The following is a 21,297-nucleotide window of genomic DNA, read 5'->3' on the forward strand; positions in this document are numbered from 1 at the left end:
GGTCAGTCCCAAATGGAGCCCAAGATAATAATTTATCCTATGGCGCTGCAGTGAGACAAAATAATAGAATGCAAGGTAAAAGTTATGTATCAGCCTGACGAAATGGGTGTGTTGAGTGATGCTTCAATCTAGAGCAGGGGTGGCTAAGTTATGGCCAAGCAGCTTCAAGCTGCAGATACATGAGACCTTATAATCATTGGTCTTGTGTAGTTTCGTACCTCAAGTACTTCTAGTGGACGTAGTTTTGCACGTGTCAATCCTAACCCCCACCTGACTACGCCATCCAAAAATTATGTCACTATCGCGTCATAGAGCTTGCCAAAGTATACCTACGGTCGCCCGAAATGGCATCTGCGCCGATGATAAAGAACTCAATAACGATAGTAATCTATCTCATATCAGGATCGTTGCGACGAGAAAACAAGAGAAATAGCTTGCTCGATTTCGGGTGATCGTCTGCGCGTCTTGGATGACAGTTCGTATAGTTTGAAGGGCATTGTTACGTCACTGTGACGTCGCAGTGACGTAGTTTTTGGATGATGCAGTCAGGTGGGGGTTAGGATTGACATATGCAAAAATTGTTATGCTACGCCCACTAGAAGTACATGAGGTATGATACTACACTAGACCCATGATCACTATGCCACTTGGTTCAGTAGCTGTATAGTACATTAGTTGTTTAGCTAGTTATTTGTAAATAAATCGTTTTTTACACATAGTTTCAGTACATAGTCAGCCTTCGGCCTAGTATAACCCAGTCTATTATTTCTCTCAGGAAAGTAATTGCCCGCTCCTGATATAGAGGTATTTTATTGCATTCTTATAAAAAAAAACTATTCATTTCTACAGGTTAGCTTATAGCTAGAATTTTTGACATAATGAGACTTGAAACCAATCGACATTGGTAATGTTGGTCACGAGTGTTTCAATTCTTCAGCGAAGCATATCAATGCCAATCGGATTAGGAATTCTATATAAACTATCACATATTTAAAGCAAAGGTATAAAAGGTAAGAAAATGTTTATTTCTAATTATTTGACGATCTAGAGATTCTGAAAATGATGTTTTTTTCGGGGTAATGAATCAGGTAAAAGTTTTTCCGATATGTAGTGGTTGTGATATAAAGTGCAGGATGAAGTCGAATGAAACTAGAAAATTGATTCAAAAATGAAAAAATTGTCCTAAGAAAATAAGGGAATTATCAATTTTTGACTTTTTCAACTCACATACCCTTTTATTAAAAACCTAGATGAATTGTTTGGAATACCTTGAAAATTTACTCATACAGTATGATGACGTTATACAATAGAAAACAGCAATTTAATAACAGTGAATTCCAAGCGCAGCATCTGAATCTTATTTCATTCGTGTGATGAAACAATAATTAAATTGTTAAGACAGTTTTTTTATACAGTGAATTGTAGAAGTCAAAGACCTGTGCATCAACATTTAATATAATGAAAATATAAATCTTTGTAAGTGACGTGGTTTGAATTTTTGTGCTAATTTATCTTTTGTTGTTGATCAGAAAGTTCAAAAAGAAGAAAAAATGGCAGACGGAGCACCACCCAACAAACGTCCAAAGACTGATGGAGGTGAGAAAATTTTTCTTTTTTCGTCGTTTTTACGAAATTTTAATCATTCTGCACTTCGTTTTACATTTCCAATGAGTTACACTTTCAATTGTTCTCCTTTCCAAATTTGTAATAAATAATCATATTTTACTTTTATATAGATTATCCACCTCACATGAATATGGTTTCTCACATATTTTTTTACATCAAATCTTATTTTTCAGATCTTTCATCCATCTTGGAAGGCCAACTTCCAGATGATCTAATATCTAGTTCCTCGAGTATGATGCCTTCAAACAATGGATTTGGATTACCAACTAGTCAGACATCATCTCAATCGTCACAAGGGAGCTCATCGGTTCTCTCACCTCATCCTGTGCCCACCAATGCGGCACTTCCAGCTTCGGGAATACAATCGCGAAAGCAATTGACCAAACTTTTACAATCACATAACTCACCGAAACATGCACAGACTTCACCAAGCAGTAGCTTCACCAATAGCCCCCGACCTCCACAACCCACACATCCTCATCCCAGTCCATTGAGTACGGGGCAGAACTCCATGCAGAGTCCAACTGCGGGTCAAATGGCTGCTGTTATGAACAGTATGAAATCGCCGCAAACAGCGTTACCCAGGCCAAACAGTAGGCCCAGCAGTGCCATTAACGCAACCCCATCTCCCCGACCAGTCTCATTACCCGGTGGGACGATGAACATCACACCTATTAGTAATTCTCCCATTGCAATTTCTATGACAAATCAAATGCGGAATAATTCTATGGTATTCAGTCAGCCAAGCGTGAACTCTCACGGTATGGTGCTATCCGGGTCTAATCAAGACAAACTCATAGTCACTAACGGAGGTGGAAGGCCGATTCAAGGGATGCAAAATGTAGGCAATGATTTTTCAAATGACTTAGGTATGGGACAGATGAATGCCACAGGTCAGATGATGAATCAACCGCAAGGCAATTATATACCACAACCTCGAATGCAGCAACAAGTAGGTTTATTTCCTTTTTTTTTTCGAAATTCCGTCAAATTTACAAAAGGGGAATTGAAAAAAATAATAATGTTTTTGATATCAAAATAAGAGTTACGAGAGCTTGTCAAGATTCTGAGTCTGCCCTTCAATTTGGTAGATAGGTAGTAATCTCTCTCTGAAATACCCAAAACAGTTCAGCATTCTAATAAATATACCTGTTTAACCGATATTTACAACCAATTTTCATAGATTGGTCCAATGCACTCCATGAGCTCTTCAATGAACACTTTCGGACAGAATGTTACAAATATGTCTGGAGGTCCACGGCAAATGCAAGTGAATCCTGCTGCTTTTAATGATACATCGATACCCAGGCCTCCATCGGTAAATTGTGTTTTGTAGTTTGATATGCTTTCACTGTAGTCGGAGTCTTATTTTCAGTCTGGACGGAGTTATCATGAGTCGAAATATAGGACTTTAGTGATAAAAAAAGTCAAAATTCCCACAAAAATTCGAAAAGCACCCTAGGGTTGCATACAATTAAAATTTATTTTCAACTAATTTGGAGCTGGAACCTAAATCAGAATATTTAACAACTGGAGTCGAAATCAATTTTTTTTAACCAGGTGCCACAGTCAAGTATAAATTTTCCTCAAATCCACAGCCCTGACCATTGCTAAGTATTGGATTTTTTATTTAAAATTGTAGATTTTTATCATTTCTTCTTGTCTCAGAATATGAACATGACGCAAGATGGAAACATCATGCAGAATCGCCTAAACGACGGTGTTTCCGTCAATATGGATGGATCGATGATGATCGGGGATAAGAACGACACCATGCAGATGATGCAAACGCAGAGAGTAAATAACATTGGAATCCAAAACATGCAACGAATGCAAAATGCAAAACGACTCACTCCGAATATGCAGCCCCACCCCACTTCTCAGGTAAAATGTCTGTCTCTCTTCAGATGCTAGTTTTTTTCACGAGCACACATAAAGCAAATCTCTCCAAGTCGTTTTCCGACTCCAATTTTCAATTTTTCAACCTTTTTTATTCAGGTTCAAGACATAAATGTGAACATGTCATTGCCAGATACTAATCAAGTGCACATGCAGCCGCAATCGTTACCAAATATACAACAAAATCATATCGGAGTTGGTCAAATACAACAGGTACATATTTTCTATCTTCCAAATGCCTCAGTTTCAATTTTACAGTGTAACATGCCCTTTTTCGATTTTTCAGCAGCACACGGGTGGGCCAGACCAGATGGGCCAAATGCAAGTGAAAAATCCAAACGCCACGGGCGCATCGGCAACGTCGGCAGATCCTGAAAAACGTAGACTTATCCAACAACAATTAGTTTTGTTATTGCATGCATATAAATGCGCTAAAAAAGAGGTTAGTTGAATATGAAGATGGTTTTTGTCACATTTCTCCGTTGTCGATTTTTATTTAATTATGATCTGATATGTTTTTAGCATAGCGGTGATGCAACAAATTGCGCGCTTCCACATTGTCGGACAATGAAAGAGGTATTACGGCACATGAACGTTTGCAACCAGGGAAAGTCATGTCAAGGTGAATTTTCATTATAGCTCAGTGCGAAGCGTTTTATATATGATTCATCTAAGGCCATTCCAAGTTTCGCTCATCTTTTTTAAGTATTTTCCATAAGATAACTGATTTATTTTTTTTACAGTTGCTCATTGCGCTTCTTCGAGGCAAATCATTGCCCACTGGAGGGCATGCGACAGGAACGATTGCGTCATCTGCCTTCCATTGAAGAGTGTTCCAAACACCAACAATCCAACTAACGTTGGTGGTCCCACAGTGCCAAACCAACTTCAGCAGCCGAGATGGCAAAATCCGGTGTCACAAATTGGTGAATCTTCAGTCTCGACAGCCACAGGACTTCCTGGCGCTGGGACATCGTCAGGTCCACCATACACAGGGAATTTTAATGGTGAATAAACCGAACAGACCAATGTTTTCAATACATTCTAAATTGTCGTTTTGAATGTATTATAAAATATCTTCTAAATTGGCATATATGTCAATGCATATACACTTTATGAGATAGATAATGAAATGATGGCTTTTATATTTTTTAGAAACTATTCAAAGAGTTTTTTGGTCATTCCGTGAGATATCAATTTCCGGAAGAATTCAAGAATAAAAATATGATTTGAATATTCAATTGGGAATCCTTATTGGGAAATATCATATTTTTGAAATTTTGAGTAAATTGTGGAAATATCTTCCCTTTTTTATTTTTCAGATCCTACTCTTCATTTGAACAATTCAAATGTACCCGATCCGTTTGCTGGTCTGCCGAACGGACTTGCACCAAATCAAGTTGGTCCCATGAGGTATGTCATAGTATATAAAGATTTAATATTATCTTGATTCGTCTTTTCATTCTTTTAACCATTATAACCTCTTGTTTTAAGTCGTGTTAACTTCGGTGAAAATTTATTTCACGCTCCGAGAGTCGATAGAGAATGGCATAAAGATGTCAAAGAAGAACTAAGGAATCATCTGGTTCAAAAATTGTGAGTTTGACATTTACTTGTGTAATAATTACATTTAGGCTCCGAAAATAGCGATGCAGCCCCATAAACCAGTATTGGTTTTTCTGTGTCGACCCTGAAATGCCATTCTTGATTTCTGGAATATCTTCAAAAAAATAATTTTATTTTCAGGGTGCAAGCCATCTTTCCATCACCCCAAAAAGTTTCACTGACTGATGAGAGGATGAAAAAACTTGTTCATTTTGCAAGGAAAGTGGAAGGAGACATGTACGAACAAGCAAATAATAGGGTAAATATACTATCACTGATCGTACCTATTACTCCATTAAAACAGCCTGTTTTCTGTTATACTATTTTTATTTGTAACTCTTTGTATTCAGAGCGAGTATTACCATCTTCTAGCGGAGAAAATTTATAAAATTCAGAAAGAATTGGAAGAAAAACGAGCAATGAGGATGAGAAGGCCAGGTGGTCCCAGAATGAATATGGGTATGGTTTTTTTTGAGGACTCTGAAAAAGTGGACAAAAGTGCATTTTGAAGTCGGTCTGATCTCTCAATAACCAATTCTCATAATTTTCTTTAGCGCCAAATGGTCCAATGGCAGTTCAGAACCAAGGTATGCAGATGCAACGTGACCCCGCCATGGGTATGATGCAAACCGGCGGGGTCAGGATGCCAGGTGTCGGAGGCATGAATGGCCCCCAACATGGAATGCCAGGTGGGGTTCGCTTTGGACCACCCGGTACTAATGTATCTTCTGCGCAAGGAAAAGTGCTGGAGAACATGCTTGTTGGAGCCCCCATGTCACATAATCACACCAATGATGAGTATCCTATGAATCCAATGATTAAACAGGTTGGTTGATTGATTTTTACCGTTTTTACCGAGCAGTGGCTATTATTTACAGAGCCATGTTCACAGTGAATAGCATACAAAGCGTAAAGAACTCATCTTGTACCTCAGTAGTTCTCAAACTTTTACTGACTGTGTACTACCTTTGGGTTTTTTACTCTTGGCTGCGTACCACCTACACAACCCCCTTCTGGGGTGAGGAACAATGGCACAAGAATGAGCTATGGAAAGATTTTATGTGGCACTACGTCCATTTTACACCTTCGTATAAAGTTTCAACGTATCAATTTTATGCTGTAACAACGTATTAATTACGTGCAAAGTTGCGAGAGAATTTGCAACATCTGTCGTCAGAGCTGAGAGGCTTTGATTATCGGTTCATTTTAGGTGGCAGTAGCTGGCGAGGGCAATCCCAGGACAACTGGTAGCGCTATGAACCTGTTCAGCGAATACATATAGTATGGAAGATAAAAAGTTGTCGCCATATTTCAGCCAACTCACAAGTTAATTGTTGCAATAATTAAAACTGCTCGCGTGCCACTGTAAAAGCTTTCGTGCCACATGTTGAGAAGAGAACCACTCGTGTACATGTTCTTTTAAGATTTTTCTTTTCGATTAGAGTTCCATGTCCTGGTGTGCTAGACTTTTGATTAAATAAGAAATTTTTTATTTTTGTTAACCAAGCAAATTTATTGTTGCGTGTAAATTAATTTATACAATGTATGAAAAATGGTAGTTTAAATTTTTTTGGATTTTCATCATATATTCATATTCAGTTTCAGCAAGCGAAAGATGAGATTCGTCTTCAACTAGATGATGCATCTCCGGTGACCCATGTAGACGGCAGAAATTCAGGAATTAATACTAATATACAGCCATTCAATCAAAACAATGCTTTACAGGTACAATTTATGCTGAATCTTACGAGTTTGTCTCTCTCAATCATGACGGATACATCTTTAGTTTTTATTCTTTTTTTTTTATATATTTTCTTATCATGATAAATCATTTTCAGGATTCATCTACAATGAACAACAATATGACAGATAACTTAGATGGTTTTCCGCAGCCACAACAGGACATCAAACCTAATATGGGCTCTCAGAACTCCGTCGATGGTATGCTAGGAGTTCAGAGGTCAACTGGAATGCAAGACCCCATGTCCAGAACACAATCGAATTTTAACAACCAAAAACCTGTTTCGTCGCGGCCGAGACTGGAAAAGCTTCTCCGAGAGACAGCACCTTCCTCTATTATGGACAGCGTCTCAGCGACGTCTGGTTTTTTGCCAATGTCCAATAACAACAGTTATATCAATTCAGATCCGAGCAAAAATCAAATCTCTCAGCATCAGAAGGTATTTCCGAACGAAAGCGACCAATCGCAGCATCCCGCTTCTCTGAAAGAAATTTTAGAAGGCGGGTCATCTACCAATACAATTACTTCCGACGCTTCTTCAGTTGGGTCCTTCGTATCTCCCTCTAACGCATCCGCAGCACCTTTTGTTAGCAAGCCCCAGCCTATCGGATCCAAAGATACTCCAAGCAATAATAATTCGAGTCTTGTACCTTCCAATGGATTCAACGTATCAAATATCAAATCGGAGATGGGGGGTAAAGGCGGAAAGGTAATTTGATTTTTCCTTCTTTAATATTTTTGAAATATTCAAAAAGGTGGTTAAATCAATATCATTTTACAGTAAATTTCCTTCGAATTTATAAGTGATATATTTTTTCTTGTAGCCCATTGGAATGGAAGCGTCAGATTCTACTCCGTTAGTAAAAACGGAACCTCAGGATCAAGGTTTCGGGTCAACGGGAAAACCGGGTTGGTCTCCTTCCGTCTCGTCCAACACTGAGGTCAAGGTAAGTCTATGCTGGAATTATTGAAGGTTTGAGATCACAGGTTCGAATCCGAGTTAGTATATGATTAGAAGAACCTCCACATCACATAGGATAAAAGAAATTCGATATTTCAGACCAGAAAAATATTGGGTATATTTCCCTATTGCACTCCTAACAAGATCTTGAGTAGGCAGATGCTAAGAAATGTCTAGAAAGATCAATATTGGGTACTCCCGAAGTATATGAACCATGTGTACCAGGTTAGGGTTTGGCCATAATTTCAGGTGCAAATACTATAGGAGTCACTTGGCTATTCCTGAACTCGTATTAGAACTAAAGAAAATTGGAACAAAATTATGGCCTAACCCTAACCTGGTACTCATACTACGTTCCGGTTTCCGCCATCTTGGTTCACATACTTCGGGAGTACCAAATACTGATCTTTTTAGACATTTCTTAGCAGTTGCCTACTCAAAATTTTGTTAGGAGTGTAATAGGAAAACTTCATAAAGATGGAATGAAACTTTTTTAACAACATCCGTAGTTGCTTGCTCTGTGCCTCGTTAGGAGTAAAAAAGGGAAAGTTCATAATGATGGAATGTTGATTTTTATTACCGCAGAAAATTTTATACCAACGTTTCGTTTATTTTCAGATGGAACCGAGCGATCATTTTGCTGCGACCCCGTCTCCAGCACCTACTCAGAGTTCATCGAATCATGATCCCTTCGTAAAACAAGAAAGCGTATCGTCATCGGGTGAACCAAGAAAGGTTTCAAGAAAAGGTAATGTACATGTCGTCATATATAGGTTATAAAATGGATTTGGTAAAAATAAATTAGCTAAGGGTCCGCCCATTTTACTACTAATCGACGAATGATACAATGTACATTCTAGTCATGGTGTTGAAATGTAGTGAAAGAGTCCAAAAACCAAATCAAAATTTCATTTTCTTCCTTGGATTCAATTTTTTTTTTATAATCCAATTTCACAATAATTTAATTTACAATTTTTATAAGACATGCAATTCCTCATAATATGACTCTTTTTTTCGCAGTGTTTGAACCTCAAGAATTGAAAGTGGGATTGTTGCCTATCGTTGAAAAATTATACAAACAAGAACCAGAAGCTCTTCCATTCAGACAACCAGTCGATCCCGAGAAACTTAACATTCCGGTTTGTATTTTTTATATTTCATCCAGTGTTGGCTAGAAGTTCCCAAACCTAAAAGTCGTGACTCAAGTTGAGACTCGAGTTATCAGAGTCGAGACTCAAGTTGAGACTCGAGTTATCAGAGTCGTGACTCAAGTTGAGACTCAAGTTATCAGAGTCGTGACTCAAGTTGAGACTCGAGTTGTCAGAGTCGTGACTCAAGTTGAGACTCTCAAGTTGAGACTTGAGTTATCAGAGTCGTGACTCAAGTTGAGACTCGAGTTATCAGAGTCGTGACTCAAGTTGAGACTCGAGTTATCAGAGTCGTGACTCAAGTCGAGACTCTAGTTATCAGAGTCAGGACTCAAGTTGAGACTCGAGTTATCAGAGTCTTGTTTCAAGTCGAGACTCGAGTTATCAGAGTCTTGGTTCAAGTCGAGACTCGAGTTATCAGAGTCGGGACTCAAGTCAAGACTCCTGATATCTGAGTCGTTGTGTGTCTCTGACGTACCTAAATGAGTAATCTTGGGTTTTCCTTATTCAGGATTATTTTGACATTGTGACGGAGCCCATGGATCTGGCATCGATTCGTAAAAATCTGGAAACTGGGAAATACAAGGAACCTTGGGAATTCATTAGCGACATTTGGCTCATGTTTAACAATGCTTGGCTGTACAATCGACGGACAACGCGAGTTTACAAGTATTGTTCAAAATTGAAAGAGATTTTTGAAGCGGAAATAGACCCGGTCATGCAAAGCCTCGGATATTGCTGTGGAAGAAAGGTGGGTTAAAACATTTGATTGAACTAAAAAAAAACTTTTTTTTGTTTACTTTCACTGGGGAGTAGCAGGCCAAATCCAGATACCTTATCATTTCAATTATATTATCAAAATTTGAATTTGCAACTGTGAGAAAATTAGGATGAATTTTTTTTTAATATTATAAAATTTCAGAAATTAGATGAAGGCCCTCGCGCCCTCAATGTGACATTCCAATTGTTTAATGTGATATTCTTTCAAATAAATTAATTTTAAATTATCCCTAAAATTTGTAATATTGATTATTTTTCCAGTTGGAGTTTATGCCGATGACGCTGTGCTGTTATGGAAAGCAACTTTGTACTATTCCAACTGGTGCCGTCTACTATGACTATCAGAATAGGTAAGATAGTTGAAGTAGTGTTACTTGTTATTAGGGCTCTGGGGTTGTCTTCAATGGAGTGTGGGCAGGAGTTAAAATTTCACTCTCCCCGTGTTCGAGATTGTAGACTTTTGTGACGAAATAACTCAAAATTGTTTATGCTTTCTTAAAAGTCTTTTGAAGACGGTTTGCATACGCCAAAGTCCGTTCTCATAATCTGATTTTTCCGGAGCTAGGGTCAAAATAAATTTTAACCTGGAATCGGGCTCAAACTCTAAAATTGATTGTAGTTTTTCTTCAGCTTAACAGCCATGCTAGTTTAAGTAGGATGATAACGCTATTGACGCTACTTTTTACTTTTCAGATACGACTACTGTGAAAAATGCTTTAACGACATTAATGGTGACGTGATTTCGTTAGCAGACGATCCGAGCAAACCCCAGTCATCCATGACGTAAGTCGACATAAATTTTTTCGTATTTCATCTTTATCCCTCAAATACTTTCACATTAATTTTCCCCTTTTTCTATTTTAGAACAATACCAAAGAGTCAATTCGAAAAGAAGAAAAATGATGTACTCGACTCGGAGCCGTTTGAAATTTGTCAGGAATGTGGAAGGAAAATGCACAAGATATGTGTACTACACATGTCTCCTATATGGCCTGAAGGGTAATTTTAGATTTTTGAGTCTCACTAGATTACTTTTATGCCACATATATCAGAAGTTTGTAACAGAGCTCGCCCATATTGTTTGGCAAATCTTTATCGAATTATATTTAGGTGCGATAGTCTATCGGTTCAAAGGGGGGGCTGACATTTACAATAACAAAAGTATTTCAAGATATGAAAAATTGTTATGTATGGTACAGAAAAAAAAAATTTATTTTCACGTTTCAAAAGGGGGGTCCTGAACCTCCCCTCCTGGCTATGTCCCTGGTGAGCTTTAGACTTGACGGTATTGGCATCGCAGACTTACCCAGTGTCTAATAAATTGGATAGACAATGTCGGATCTGAAAGTTTCAGCTTTTTCCAAAAAAATAATATCGGCTGACATATCGTTAAATGTCAGTGCATTGTTAAAAGTATCACATGTGAAATTCATTTTTTTAATTGTCCTATTTTGACATAGATTTACATGTGACGATTGTCTGTCGAAACGAGGAGCCCAACGTAAACCTAATCGCTACGTCGGTGTGAAATTGCCTCAAAACAAGCTAGGTGAACACATCGAACGCAGAGTTAACAATTACATCAAGCGAAACGACTCTACCGGAGAAGCAGGACACGTTCATATACGAGTCGTCTATAGCGGAGATAAAACGGTTGAAGTTCGCTCCGGAATGAAAACTAAGTAAGTATTTCAATAACATACTGATATTACACTCAATTGGCAATGACACTTTTTTTTTAGCTGTCATCTGTCAAATATGTTAACGCAATGTGTCCCTAAACCTAATTTATATTCAAAGAATTCTTTGGAAAGAATCATATTAGGATTTATGGTTTGATACTAAATTCGGAGAAATATAATTTTTTTTGGAAAAAAATAATATTTTTTTTTCAACTTTTCTACTTAGATTTGTTGATACTAAAGAAATGCCTGAAACGTTTCCTTATCGAGCAAAAGCATTTTTCGCATTTGAAGAAATTGACGGCGTCGACGTTTGTTTCTTTGGCGTACATGTGCAGGTGAATGACTGAAATATTGCATTTATTTTTAGGCATTGCTATATTGGGTACTCCCGTAGTGTGTACCAGGTTAGGGTTAGGCCGTAATTTTATTCTGATTTTCCTTATTTTAGTTCTTTTCCGAGTTTGGGGACTGTCCCTGTTAGCCAAGTGAATATACCCCCTACCCATAGGTTTCAGTCCCTTTACACAACTTTATGTCAAATAGGGGATTGTTACACACACTCCTGGAGCTATTATTATTTTTGTGAATAAAAACCTTTTGTTTTCAACTTTTCACAGGAATACGGCTCTGATGCTCCAAAACCCAATCAACGACGAGTTTATCTCTCTTACCTCGATTCAGTTCATTTCTTTCGACCGAGGCATCTGCGTACTGCGGTATATCATGAAATTTTGATTGGATATTTCGAATACTGTAAAAACCTCGGGTACGATTTCATTTTCTTTTTTATCTTTGATCAAAAGTTATTTGAAATTTAGGTTATTATGAATTATGTTCCTCAAATCTGTATTTTTATTTATTTCGTTCATAATAGGTACGAATTTGCTCACATATGGGCCTGTCCTCCTTGTGAGGGAGATGATTATATCTTCCACTGCCATCCACAGGAACAAAAAATTCCCAAGCCAAAACGACTACAGGACTGGTACAAGAAAATGCTTGATAAAGCCATAGTAAGTTATTGATATTCATCATTGAGTAATGCTTCGCTGGCGATTAGTGCTTGTCAAGAATGATACATTTCAAATTAAGATTACTGAAGTTGAGCAGAGTCAATGACTCGATTTGAGTTGAGTCAATGACTCGATTTGAGTTGAGTCGATGACTCGATTTGGGTAGAGTCAATGATTGATTTGAGTAGAGTCGATGACTCGATGTGAGTAGGGTCAATGACTCAATTTGAGTAGAGTCGATGACTCGACTTGAGTAGAGTCAATGACTCGATTTGAGTAGAGCCAATGACTCAATCCCATTAACGCTAGGTAGGAAAATCATCACTTGACTGATACACTGTTTCCAAATACATCTCCAAAGGTCTTTAATACACTATACAATCAATGTAGGATATTCAGTGCCCCGAACCAATATGACTATAATTTTGACAGAAACGAATCCGAGTTGCTCAAAATAACTTGAAATTGTTTTTTGACATGTTTTCAATATTATAATTTTATATGTTTGATATTTATTAATAAACAAAACTTATCCACCAGAGTGAACAAGTTATCATCGACTACAAAGACATATTTCATCAAGCCAAGGAAGACAGGCTTCAGTCTGCAAGGGAACTACCGTACTTCGAGGGCGATTTCTGGCCCAACGTATTGGAAGAAAGCATAAAAGAAATTGAACAGGAAGAAGAGGATAGAAAACAAGCAGAAGCTAGTGAACAGGCAGCTGCGGAAGAGGTGAATTGAATATTTAAATTTTGACATTTCATAGTCTGCAACCGGCAACCTATTTTTAAATATTGTGTGTCGAGAGCATTTTTGGGTTTCTTATTTTACTGCCTAATTAAGTATATACATCAAGAGTCTGAATTATGACTCCAAATTATAATAAAAACACGCCAATCTCAGCAGGATTGCTCATATTTAAATTATTACATCATCAATATGGATATTTCAATTTTAAATCGTCAACCAAAATCACTACTATTATTCATTACTAGAGAAATTCAACAGTTACTGTAGGACTATGGCCAAACTTGATCTGTGACACTAAATTTTTCCCTCTCCGACCCCGGGGTCTTGATCACGCTCTAATTGTTACCCCCTTTTATCTAATCCAAAATCGTTATATTTCATATTCTTCTCCCTGTTCGACACAATCAGGCCCTCTTATTCAAGTTTTCACCCCTCCAATCCCAGTCTGACAGTGGTGGAAATAATAACTCGAAAAATGGAAAAAACAAAAAATCGAAGAAAGCCAACATCAAGAAAACTTCACAAAGAACTACGAAGAAGAAATTACCGCAAGTCATGAATGACCTGTCCGATAAACTTTATCAAATTATGGAAAAACACAAAGAGGTTAGTCTGCATTTTTTTATCTCTTGTTCGAAGGTAAATCCACTAGAATAAAATAGGAAATACTAATTGAATAATGTTTATCTCAATTATTCGTCATAAACAAATTTGATTTCCGATTGTCTTCAAGAATTTCTTTTGTGGAACAGACCCATTTCGGAATATATTCGATATTTCATGTCCGAAATTTTAGAATGTATTCGAAATACCAAATTATTCGGTTTTTGGCCATCATCACCCGCGGTCGCCGTACTGATACCTACTGCATAATTGAAAATTAAATTCATACATTTCATTGAACGTTCATATATGTGCAATGCTAAAGCATATAATTCTCAAGAAGTTCAGTTGTTAAATAATTTCATTTCTAAGCATTCATTTGGGTAATCATTTATTATTTGTATATCATACAGGTATTTTTTGTTATCCGCCTTCAATCTGTCGAAATGATCAGCAAAATGGGACCTACTGTTGACCCTGACCCAACCATGCAGTGTGACCTGATGGACGGAAGAGATGCATTCTTAACACTCGCTCGCGAAAAACATTACGAATTTTCATCGCTGAGGAGAGCAAAGGTGAGTGTGGAACATATATGGCCAAGAATAATCATTAATAGACCGATATAGTACTCGATAATGTACTTTTTTATGCTTAATCAACACTTTTCATATTTAGTGGTCTACAATGGCTATGCTGATTGAACTTCATACGCAAGGTCAGGATAAATTCAGCTATATGTGCAACAGGTGTAGAAATAACGTTGAAACAAGATACCAATGCAGAGTGTGCCATGTAAGTAGATTTTTATTTCTCTGTATACCAAGATTGTGTGTTTATGATAGCGTTGATCTGACCAAAATATATTCGAATTTCTAGGACTTTGATTTGTGCGTCAATTGCTACAACCAAATCGGCCATGAGCATAAAATGGACAAGATGGGTTTCGGCTTGGACGATGGTACTGGGTCTCCTGGGGCCGGATCTGGCAATACAAAATCGAGCACGATTCCAGTTGAAAGGTGCATGCAGTCTCTCGTTCATGCGTGTCAATGCAAAAACGCGAACTGTAATATGCCAGCCTGCTATAAGATGAAAAAGGTACGAATTTTGATTTCATTTTTTCGATATTGGAAATTTTGAAAAAAAAAAAAAAAATTGGTTATTATTTTCTGACGAAAATTTTTCTGTTGGTTCAGGTTGTCCACCATGCTAAAACTTGCAAGAAAAAGACCAAAGGTACATGTCCCATATGCAAACAACTCATTGCTCTCTGCTGCTATCACGCTAAACATTGCAAGGTTAGTATATATGGAATGGTATACCGTGTGAATTGAATGAGAATTTGTATTTGTACTTCGTTGTAGTAGTCCCTCTGATTGACAGCAAAATTTATGTTAATTTTTTTTAATTTTGCGTAACCTGTGACGCTCATGCTTAGGCTATAGGATACATTTCATTCGAAAATGAACAACTTTTTAATATCAAACAATCACTGTGCGAGTCGTTGCATTTAGTGTGCTCTGGTCCGGCCGGGGGTGTGTTACATTTTTTGTCGGTGGGCCATATAACCAACTTCAGACATCTAACTGGGCCACACAAAAAATTTAGTTTTTCCATGTACACAACAAATTAAAAAATTCTCACGATGCGTCAGCTGACAAGAGAAAAGAATATGGTTATTGCTTAGCTTAACAATAATAAAGGCACCGAAAGATTTGACACAGTGACAAAAGCAATAACAATTATGTATTTTAACCCATGTGGGCGCTTTTTTAAACATGAACAGTTGGATCAGGATTTTATGCTTGATGGCAAAATATCTGAGTGTCACGCTGAAGGACAACACTAAATGACTTGGTGGGCCGGGTTGTGCCACCTGTTAGACACCCCTGCCATAGTCACTTCGGATCTTTTTTAAATGGTGACTTGAGTTCAACTTCAAAAGTTCCTCACTCGAGCTATTTGACCACTACATTCTTCTCAATTATATTATTTTAAATTCCAGGAAAAGAAATGTCCAGTTGCATTTTGTCATAATATCAAGAACAAATTGAAACAACAAGAAGTCCAACACAGAATGCAACAAGCGTACTTAATGAAACGACGAATGGAAATGATGTCAAGGAGTTCGGCTCCTCAAAGCGGGCCTTCTACTCCCGCAACAAACTCAAGCCTGCAACAGGCGAGTCCAAAAATTCACAGCATCTCAGATTCACACATGCGGAAACCGCAGCCATCCCCAATGAAGGGTGCGGCTAGTCACAATCAACAAGACACAACACAACAGATGCAAGTTGCGTCAAGGCCGCTCAGCGCACATGGAATGATGCCGCAAACACCGGAGGGAGCTATGATCGGTGGTGGAATGAATCCGCAAGCTCGATCTATGACGTCTCCGCACATGAATGCGAACCCACAACAATACAACAGTCCAGGAGTGGGAATCAGTCAACAACAACAACAACCTGTGCCACAAGCGGGTATACTAAGCCCCGGTCAATCTCTACAACAGGTTAATTTTGGACGAAAATATCCTTCACCCCCTCCTATGGGAGCGGTTAGGGCGGCAAAACAAGCTCAGCAAGTCGCAGATCAGCAAGCAAGAGATAGAGAACGTTATAGCCCCATGGTATATACCTCTGTTTCGAATCAATCGCAGATAGGTAACAGACCCCCGAATCCTATGAGCATTAATCGACCTGTTATGGGCGGAAATACTGGCCCTGGAGGCTGGCCAAATCAAATGCAAACTCGTCCACAGGTACGTCAGCAGAACATGCCTGGCCAATTACAAATGATAATCGGCGACTCGCCACCAGTCAGCACAATCAACCAGTCACTGAGACAAGTACTGCACATACTTAAGAATGACAATATGCCCGGTCCGAGTGGGGCTCGCGGTCCCAAGCCACGGAGTTCTGAGCAATTGAAAGCACTACTGAAAACCAACCCACAACTCATGTCATCACTCATCAGAGAGAGGAAGCAGCAGGCTCAAAACAAGCAACAACAAGCGACGCAACAACAAAAGCAGTTCATCACTCAAGTTCAGGTATAAAATTTTTTGAATATACAATTTCAAATTGACTTTTTTTGTTTTGTAACTAATTTTAAATAGTTACCATAAATTTGAATTTAAGCAATTCACAATTATCATGATTATGATGTCATAACCTGTGGCATTTATAATGATGAAATTCGTCATTTTTATCTGTCAGCATTTAAGTATTCAAACTATCCAATCGTTACAAACTTTTGCGAAGCGATAAAAAAAATCTGCGTTTTTCACTAAAAAGTGAATTTTAACATTTTTCATAATTATCATTTACCATGGTTTTACTACAATGTTAATTCAAAATGTTGGAAATTCTTTCCGAGAATCTTTGTATTGGTATAATACTAACAAAAAATACCCTTTTTTCAGGGTAACATGCCAACATCTATGGGTAATGTTCAACAGCAAACAATGCAGGGTGGGGTACAGCAAGTAACGTTACAAGCTGCCATGAATCAACCGGGCATCAGTATGCAACCTGTACAGGTAAATAAGTTTTAATAAATATGGTTACTATACATCAAAAGTGAATGCTCTTGACCCCTGGCCACAGAATAGATCTTGCTATACTGCTATACAATATTTTGGTTCAAACAAACTAATTTTAGTCTATAGCAGTATTTCCGATTAACTTTGATTATGGCAAGTAGACTATAATGCCTCTGAAGACCAAATCACCATCAAGGTATTTGATTTATACCGGAATTTTGTAAACGCAACAAAAATACGTAAATACAGCAAGTAAAACTATAAAATTGGTTTTAGTATTGTTCACAATTATAGCTAAAAAAAATTTTATTTTATTCCAGGTTACAAATAGCAACATGCAACATCAAATTCATTGGCAACAACAACGTAGAATGCAATTGCAACAACAACAACAACAAAATCAGTTCCAAGCTCCTGCGCCACCATACCAAGTGAGATGATTTACTTTTATGTGTGTGTGCACTAATCTGTACCATATTTTCAATTTTTAGAACTTTTTTTTTCAGCTAGTTTAGTTTATTCACCTGGAACTCCAAATACAAAATATATCGAAAACTATTTAGCAATTTAACAAATATTTTCAGTAGTCCAATCTTTATTTTTAATTAATATTTATATCAATTTTTTATTGTTTATTCCGCAGCCAACAAGAATGATGAACAATCCTATAGTCAGATTCCAACAGCATAGAATACCAGGTCAAATAAGACATCAGGTAATTTTTTTTTAATATTCAACAAACAAGATATGAATTCTATGTGATTGGAATTAGCCGTCAAGAATTTTCATAGTAATTGCTATCAAGAAATTTTAAATTGGAAAAAATTCTAAATTATTGTGTTAATTTGAACAGTAAATTTGGCTGTGTGGCTATAGAAAATATAGTACATTATTGCACAACTGATCTTTTTATATATTTGATGTGCTAAAATTGAAATAAATGCTCTATTTTTTGAATCATGGCTACATCATAATTTATTTGTGTTTTTAGATGAATCCAGGCATGGTAATGCAGCAGGGTATGAACTCTTCTATGCCCAACATGCAGCAAGGACTTCAATCTTCTTTACAACATCAAATGGGGATGTCAGTTTCAAATACCATGCCTTCGTCGAGGCCGCCATCGCAACCAATGCCTACTGGCCGTGTCGGGCTTCCTCAAATGTCGCCACATCCCATGGCTGGCAGAACAACCCCTTTGAACCAGAACGCGCAGGTTTCCGGACAACAACATATGGTTTCGACGATGGAACAACAGTATAACAATACAATCAACTCTCAACCGGGTATGATGGGAGGAGGGGGGTTTTCCCATCAGGTTGTAAGTCAAAGTATGAACTTTAACACTGGTGCTGGAAACCCGGGTACCGGTTTTACAACTAACGTTAACCCCGATATGGGCCACATGCAAAACGCTGCTCCAGGTCAAGACAATTTAGAACGTTTTGTTAATAAAATCGGAGATAAATGATAATAAATCGCACTTTTATGTGTATTACGTTACTTTTAAAGAACTGAAAGGCACTTTCAAACCAAATTAATATCAATTTCAATGTTCAGCTGCGATTAAACTTAAAAGACATCGTCAAGTAGCAGCCAGTTACAATGAATTTGATAAATATCTGCTGGTACATCTGTAATCGAATGCTATCTCTATTCAATGCACTTGCTAGCGGAATCCATGTGTGTTTGTGCATCTGTGAGCAGCTTAAGTGTGATATTTCACTTTTGCCCTGTTTTGTAAAGAACTAACTTATTATTTACGATCAGCCAAGTTAAATCTAAAGCTGTTTTCGTTTTAATTTTTTTTACGAAAGAAGATTTTTTTGAGTTGGGTACAACTGTTGTCCATCAATTTCTTTATTGTATTATAATATCATATCCGTAAAATTTATCTATTATCTATTTTGTCTCTCTTTTTGATGTGCTTTTCAATGCCGATGCGTCCAGTGCTCTAACTTATACACAGCGAGTACACCTTGGTCCACTTGGAGGCCTGCGTCGTCTATAGTCTTAGAATCTTCTATTTTGTTATGTAAGTCTGGGAGTCATCTTTTGTGAAAAAAAATTTTAATTTGTATTTACTACGTCGATATAAATTTTTCTGTCATTATTTTTCGCTCTTTTATTATTACTGTTATTATTATTATTATTATATTTTGCTATTTTCAATTCTCGAAGTACCGATTTTTTGATACATAAAATAATAATAATAAAAATTAAGAAATTAGCGTCACACGTAGTATCAACTGTCTTCTTTTTTCGCCATTTTTATTTCTCCACTAATTAAATTTCCTTTTACTAACATTTTTGTGCTTGTAATATAGAAGACCTATCACGAAATCAGTCCCTAGGTCGTACTCGACGGAGAGTGAACACTCATTTTAGTCGGGTGCAACCTGTTGATCAATTTCTGATCGGTGCTGCACAACGAGTAATTTATTCTTATGATGATGATGTTTCTGAAGTGCATTAGGGTTAGGCGAAAAAATGTGAATTTTTTGATACCTGAAAATTGTTGATTTGTATTTGAATAAAATTTGGAAATCCTGTGTGATTTTCACTTGCCTATTGCGCTTTGTTCTATTTGAGGGTTTGGGAGGCTTCGGGCGAACTTTTAGGTAATGATTTTCTGTTACTCCCGAAGCATGTGAACCAAGATGGCGGACACCGGAACGTAGTATGTGTTCCAGGTTATGGTCAGGTAGGCCATAATTCCAGGTACAAATTCTACGGGTGTCACTTGGCTAGTCCCCAAACTAGTAATAGAATTAAAGTTATTATGGCCTAACCCTGTACACATACTATGTTCAGGTGTCCGCCATCTTGGTGCACATACTACGGGAACGTCGATTTTTTAGATATAGGATTCTGAAGCTATTGAACAAGCTTGTCAGTGTCCTAAAATATCTCTGTGGTAGGAAATTCGGGAGTGCAACATGGGCAGAAAATAGCCTAGAAAGGTAGTTTTTACAGGAAATCCTTAAACCATTCAGTGATCGACTACAATCCACTACATGATCAGTTTCTGATAAGTGATGTCTCGAGCCTTGATGGGGGAATATCTGAGTGTTAACAAGGGCCACGCAAAATGGCTTTGTGGGTCGGCTTGTGGCATCTTGGCCGTCTGTTGCAAACCTCTGCTCTAGTCATTTCGAATCTTATAAGTGGTCACTCGAGTCAAGAAGCAAACAGCAAGGAGTCCAACACAGAATGCTAAATGAAACGACTGATGGAAATGATGTCGAAAAGTTCGGCTCCTCAAAGCGAGACTGTCATGTGTTGTGATTTGTAACGCGTCAAGTAGACAACGCTTTGATTGGCTGCTTTGTAGGTCCACGTGTGTGTGGCGTATTTATGTTTAGGCCAATCACACTACAAGTCGATAGACATAAGAACTATTAGTTCTTGATTTTTGACGGTCGTTATCTGTCACTGTCTGTAGTTATCTTAGTCAATGTGCTTCAATGTTAAACTGTTATCGTTTGATTGTGTTGAACTGATGTATCTAACGTATTATTACAATGTAAAGTCGGATAACACAAAGGTAATATATTACTCAATTTTGCCGGAGAAGATGCGGTAGAAATTTATAATAATTTTGATTTTGCGGAAGCCGACGACAGAAAGAAACTTGATGAAGTCATCGAGAAGTTTGAAAATTATTGCAATCCTAGAAAAAATGTTGTTTTCGAGCGACACTAATTTTGGCAATCGGCTCAAGATGTTACCGAGACTATAGATCAGTTTGTAACTAGATTAAGAAGTAAAGTAAAATCTTGCGCTTTCAAAGAAGAGCCATAAGATATGATAAGGGATTGTTTCATCTTCAATATGCGTTTCAATAAAATAGAGACTGCTAAGAGAAGATAAACTAACGCCTGTTCAAGCAATAAACATGGCCAGAGCTGCAGAGACGTCAAAACGGATAAAAAG

The 21,297-nt window shown here is 37.5% G+C and overlaps 1 protein-coding gene across 3 annotated transcripts; it reads left to right on the top strand.

Moving 5' to 3' along the window:
* The first annotated feature begins 831 nt into the window (after positions 1 to 831).
* Positions 832 to 19,929, top strand: LOC120332138 (CREB-binding protein-like). 3 transcript variants are annotated; one of them, XM_039399319.2, is made up of 38 exons: positions 832 to 1,010; positions 1,530 to 1,596; positions 1,800 to 2,578; positions 2,810 to 2,944; positions 3,295 to 3,510; positions 3,625 to 3,738; positions 3,812 to 3,967; positions 4,048 to 4,147; positions 4,269 to 4,532; positions 4,848 to 4,938; positions 5,020 to 5,121; positions 5,272 to 5,389; positions 5,481 to 5,589; positions 5,685 to 5,956; positions 6,730 to 6,855; positions 6,969 to 7,580; positions 7,696 to 7,818; positions 8,451 to 8,580; positions 8,853 to 8,971; positions 9,492 to 9,731; positions 10,022 to 10,110; positions 10,454 to 10,543; positions 10,625 to 10,759; positions 11,221 to 11,442; positions 11,669 to 11,780; positions 12,063 to 12,211; positions 12,320 to 12,458; positions 12,999 to 13,193; positions 13,620 to 13,817; positions 14,228 to 14,392; positions 14,493 to 14,609; positions 14,694 to 14,915; positions 15,014 to 15,115; positions 15,823 to 16,869; positions 17,242 to 17,358; positions 17,682 to 17,792; positions 18,005 to 18,076; positions 18,353 to 19,929. In XM_039399319.2, the coding sequence occupies exons 2-38, from the start codon at positions 1,551 to 1,553 to the stop codon at positions 18,830 to 18,832; spliced, it is 7,614 nt and encodes a 2,537-aa protein (XP_039255253.2). In that variant the 5' UTR covers positions 832 to 1,010; positions 1,530 to 1,550; the 3' UTR covers positions 18,833 to 19,929. The 3 variants fall into 3 exon arrangements, with proteins under 3 accessions (XP_039255253.2, XP_039255255.2, XP_039255254.2); XM_039399321.2 differs by having other exon boundaries at positions 13,656 to 13,817; XM_039399320.2 differs by having other exon boundaries at positions 3,815 to 3,967.
* Positions 19,930 to 21,297: the final 1,368 nt, after the last annotated feature.

Source organism: Styela clava, chromosome 13 (genome assembly GCF_964204865.1).
Source record: "Styela clava chromosome 13, kaStyClav1.hap1.2, whole genome shotgun sequence".
Classification (NCBI taxonomy): Eukaryota; Metazoa; Chordata; class Ascidiacea; order Stolidobranchia; family Styelidae; genus Styela; species Styela clava.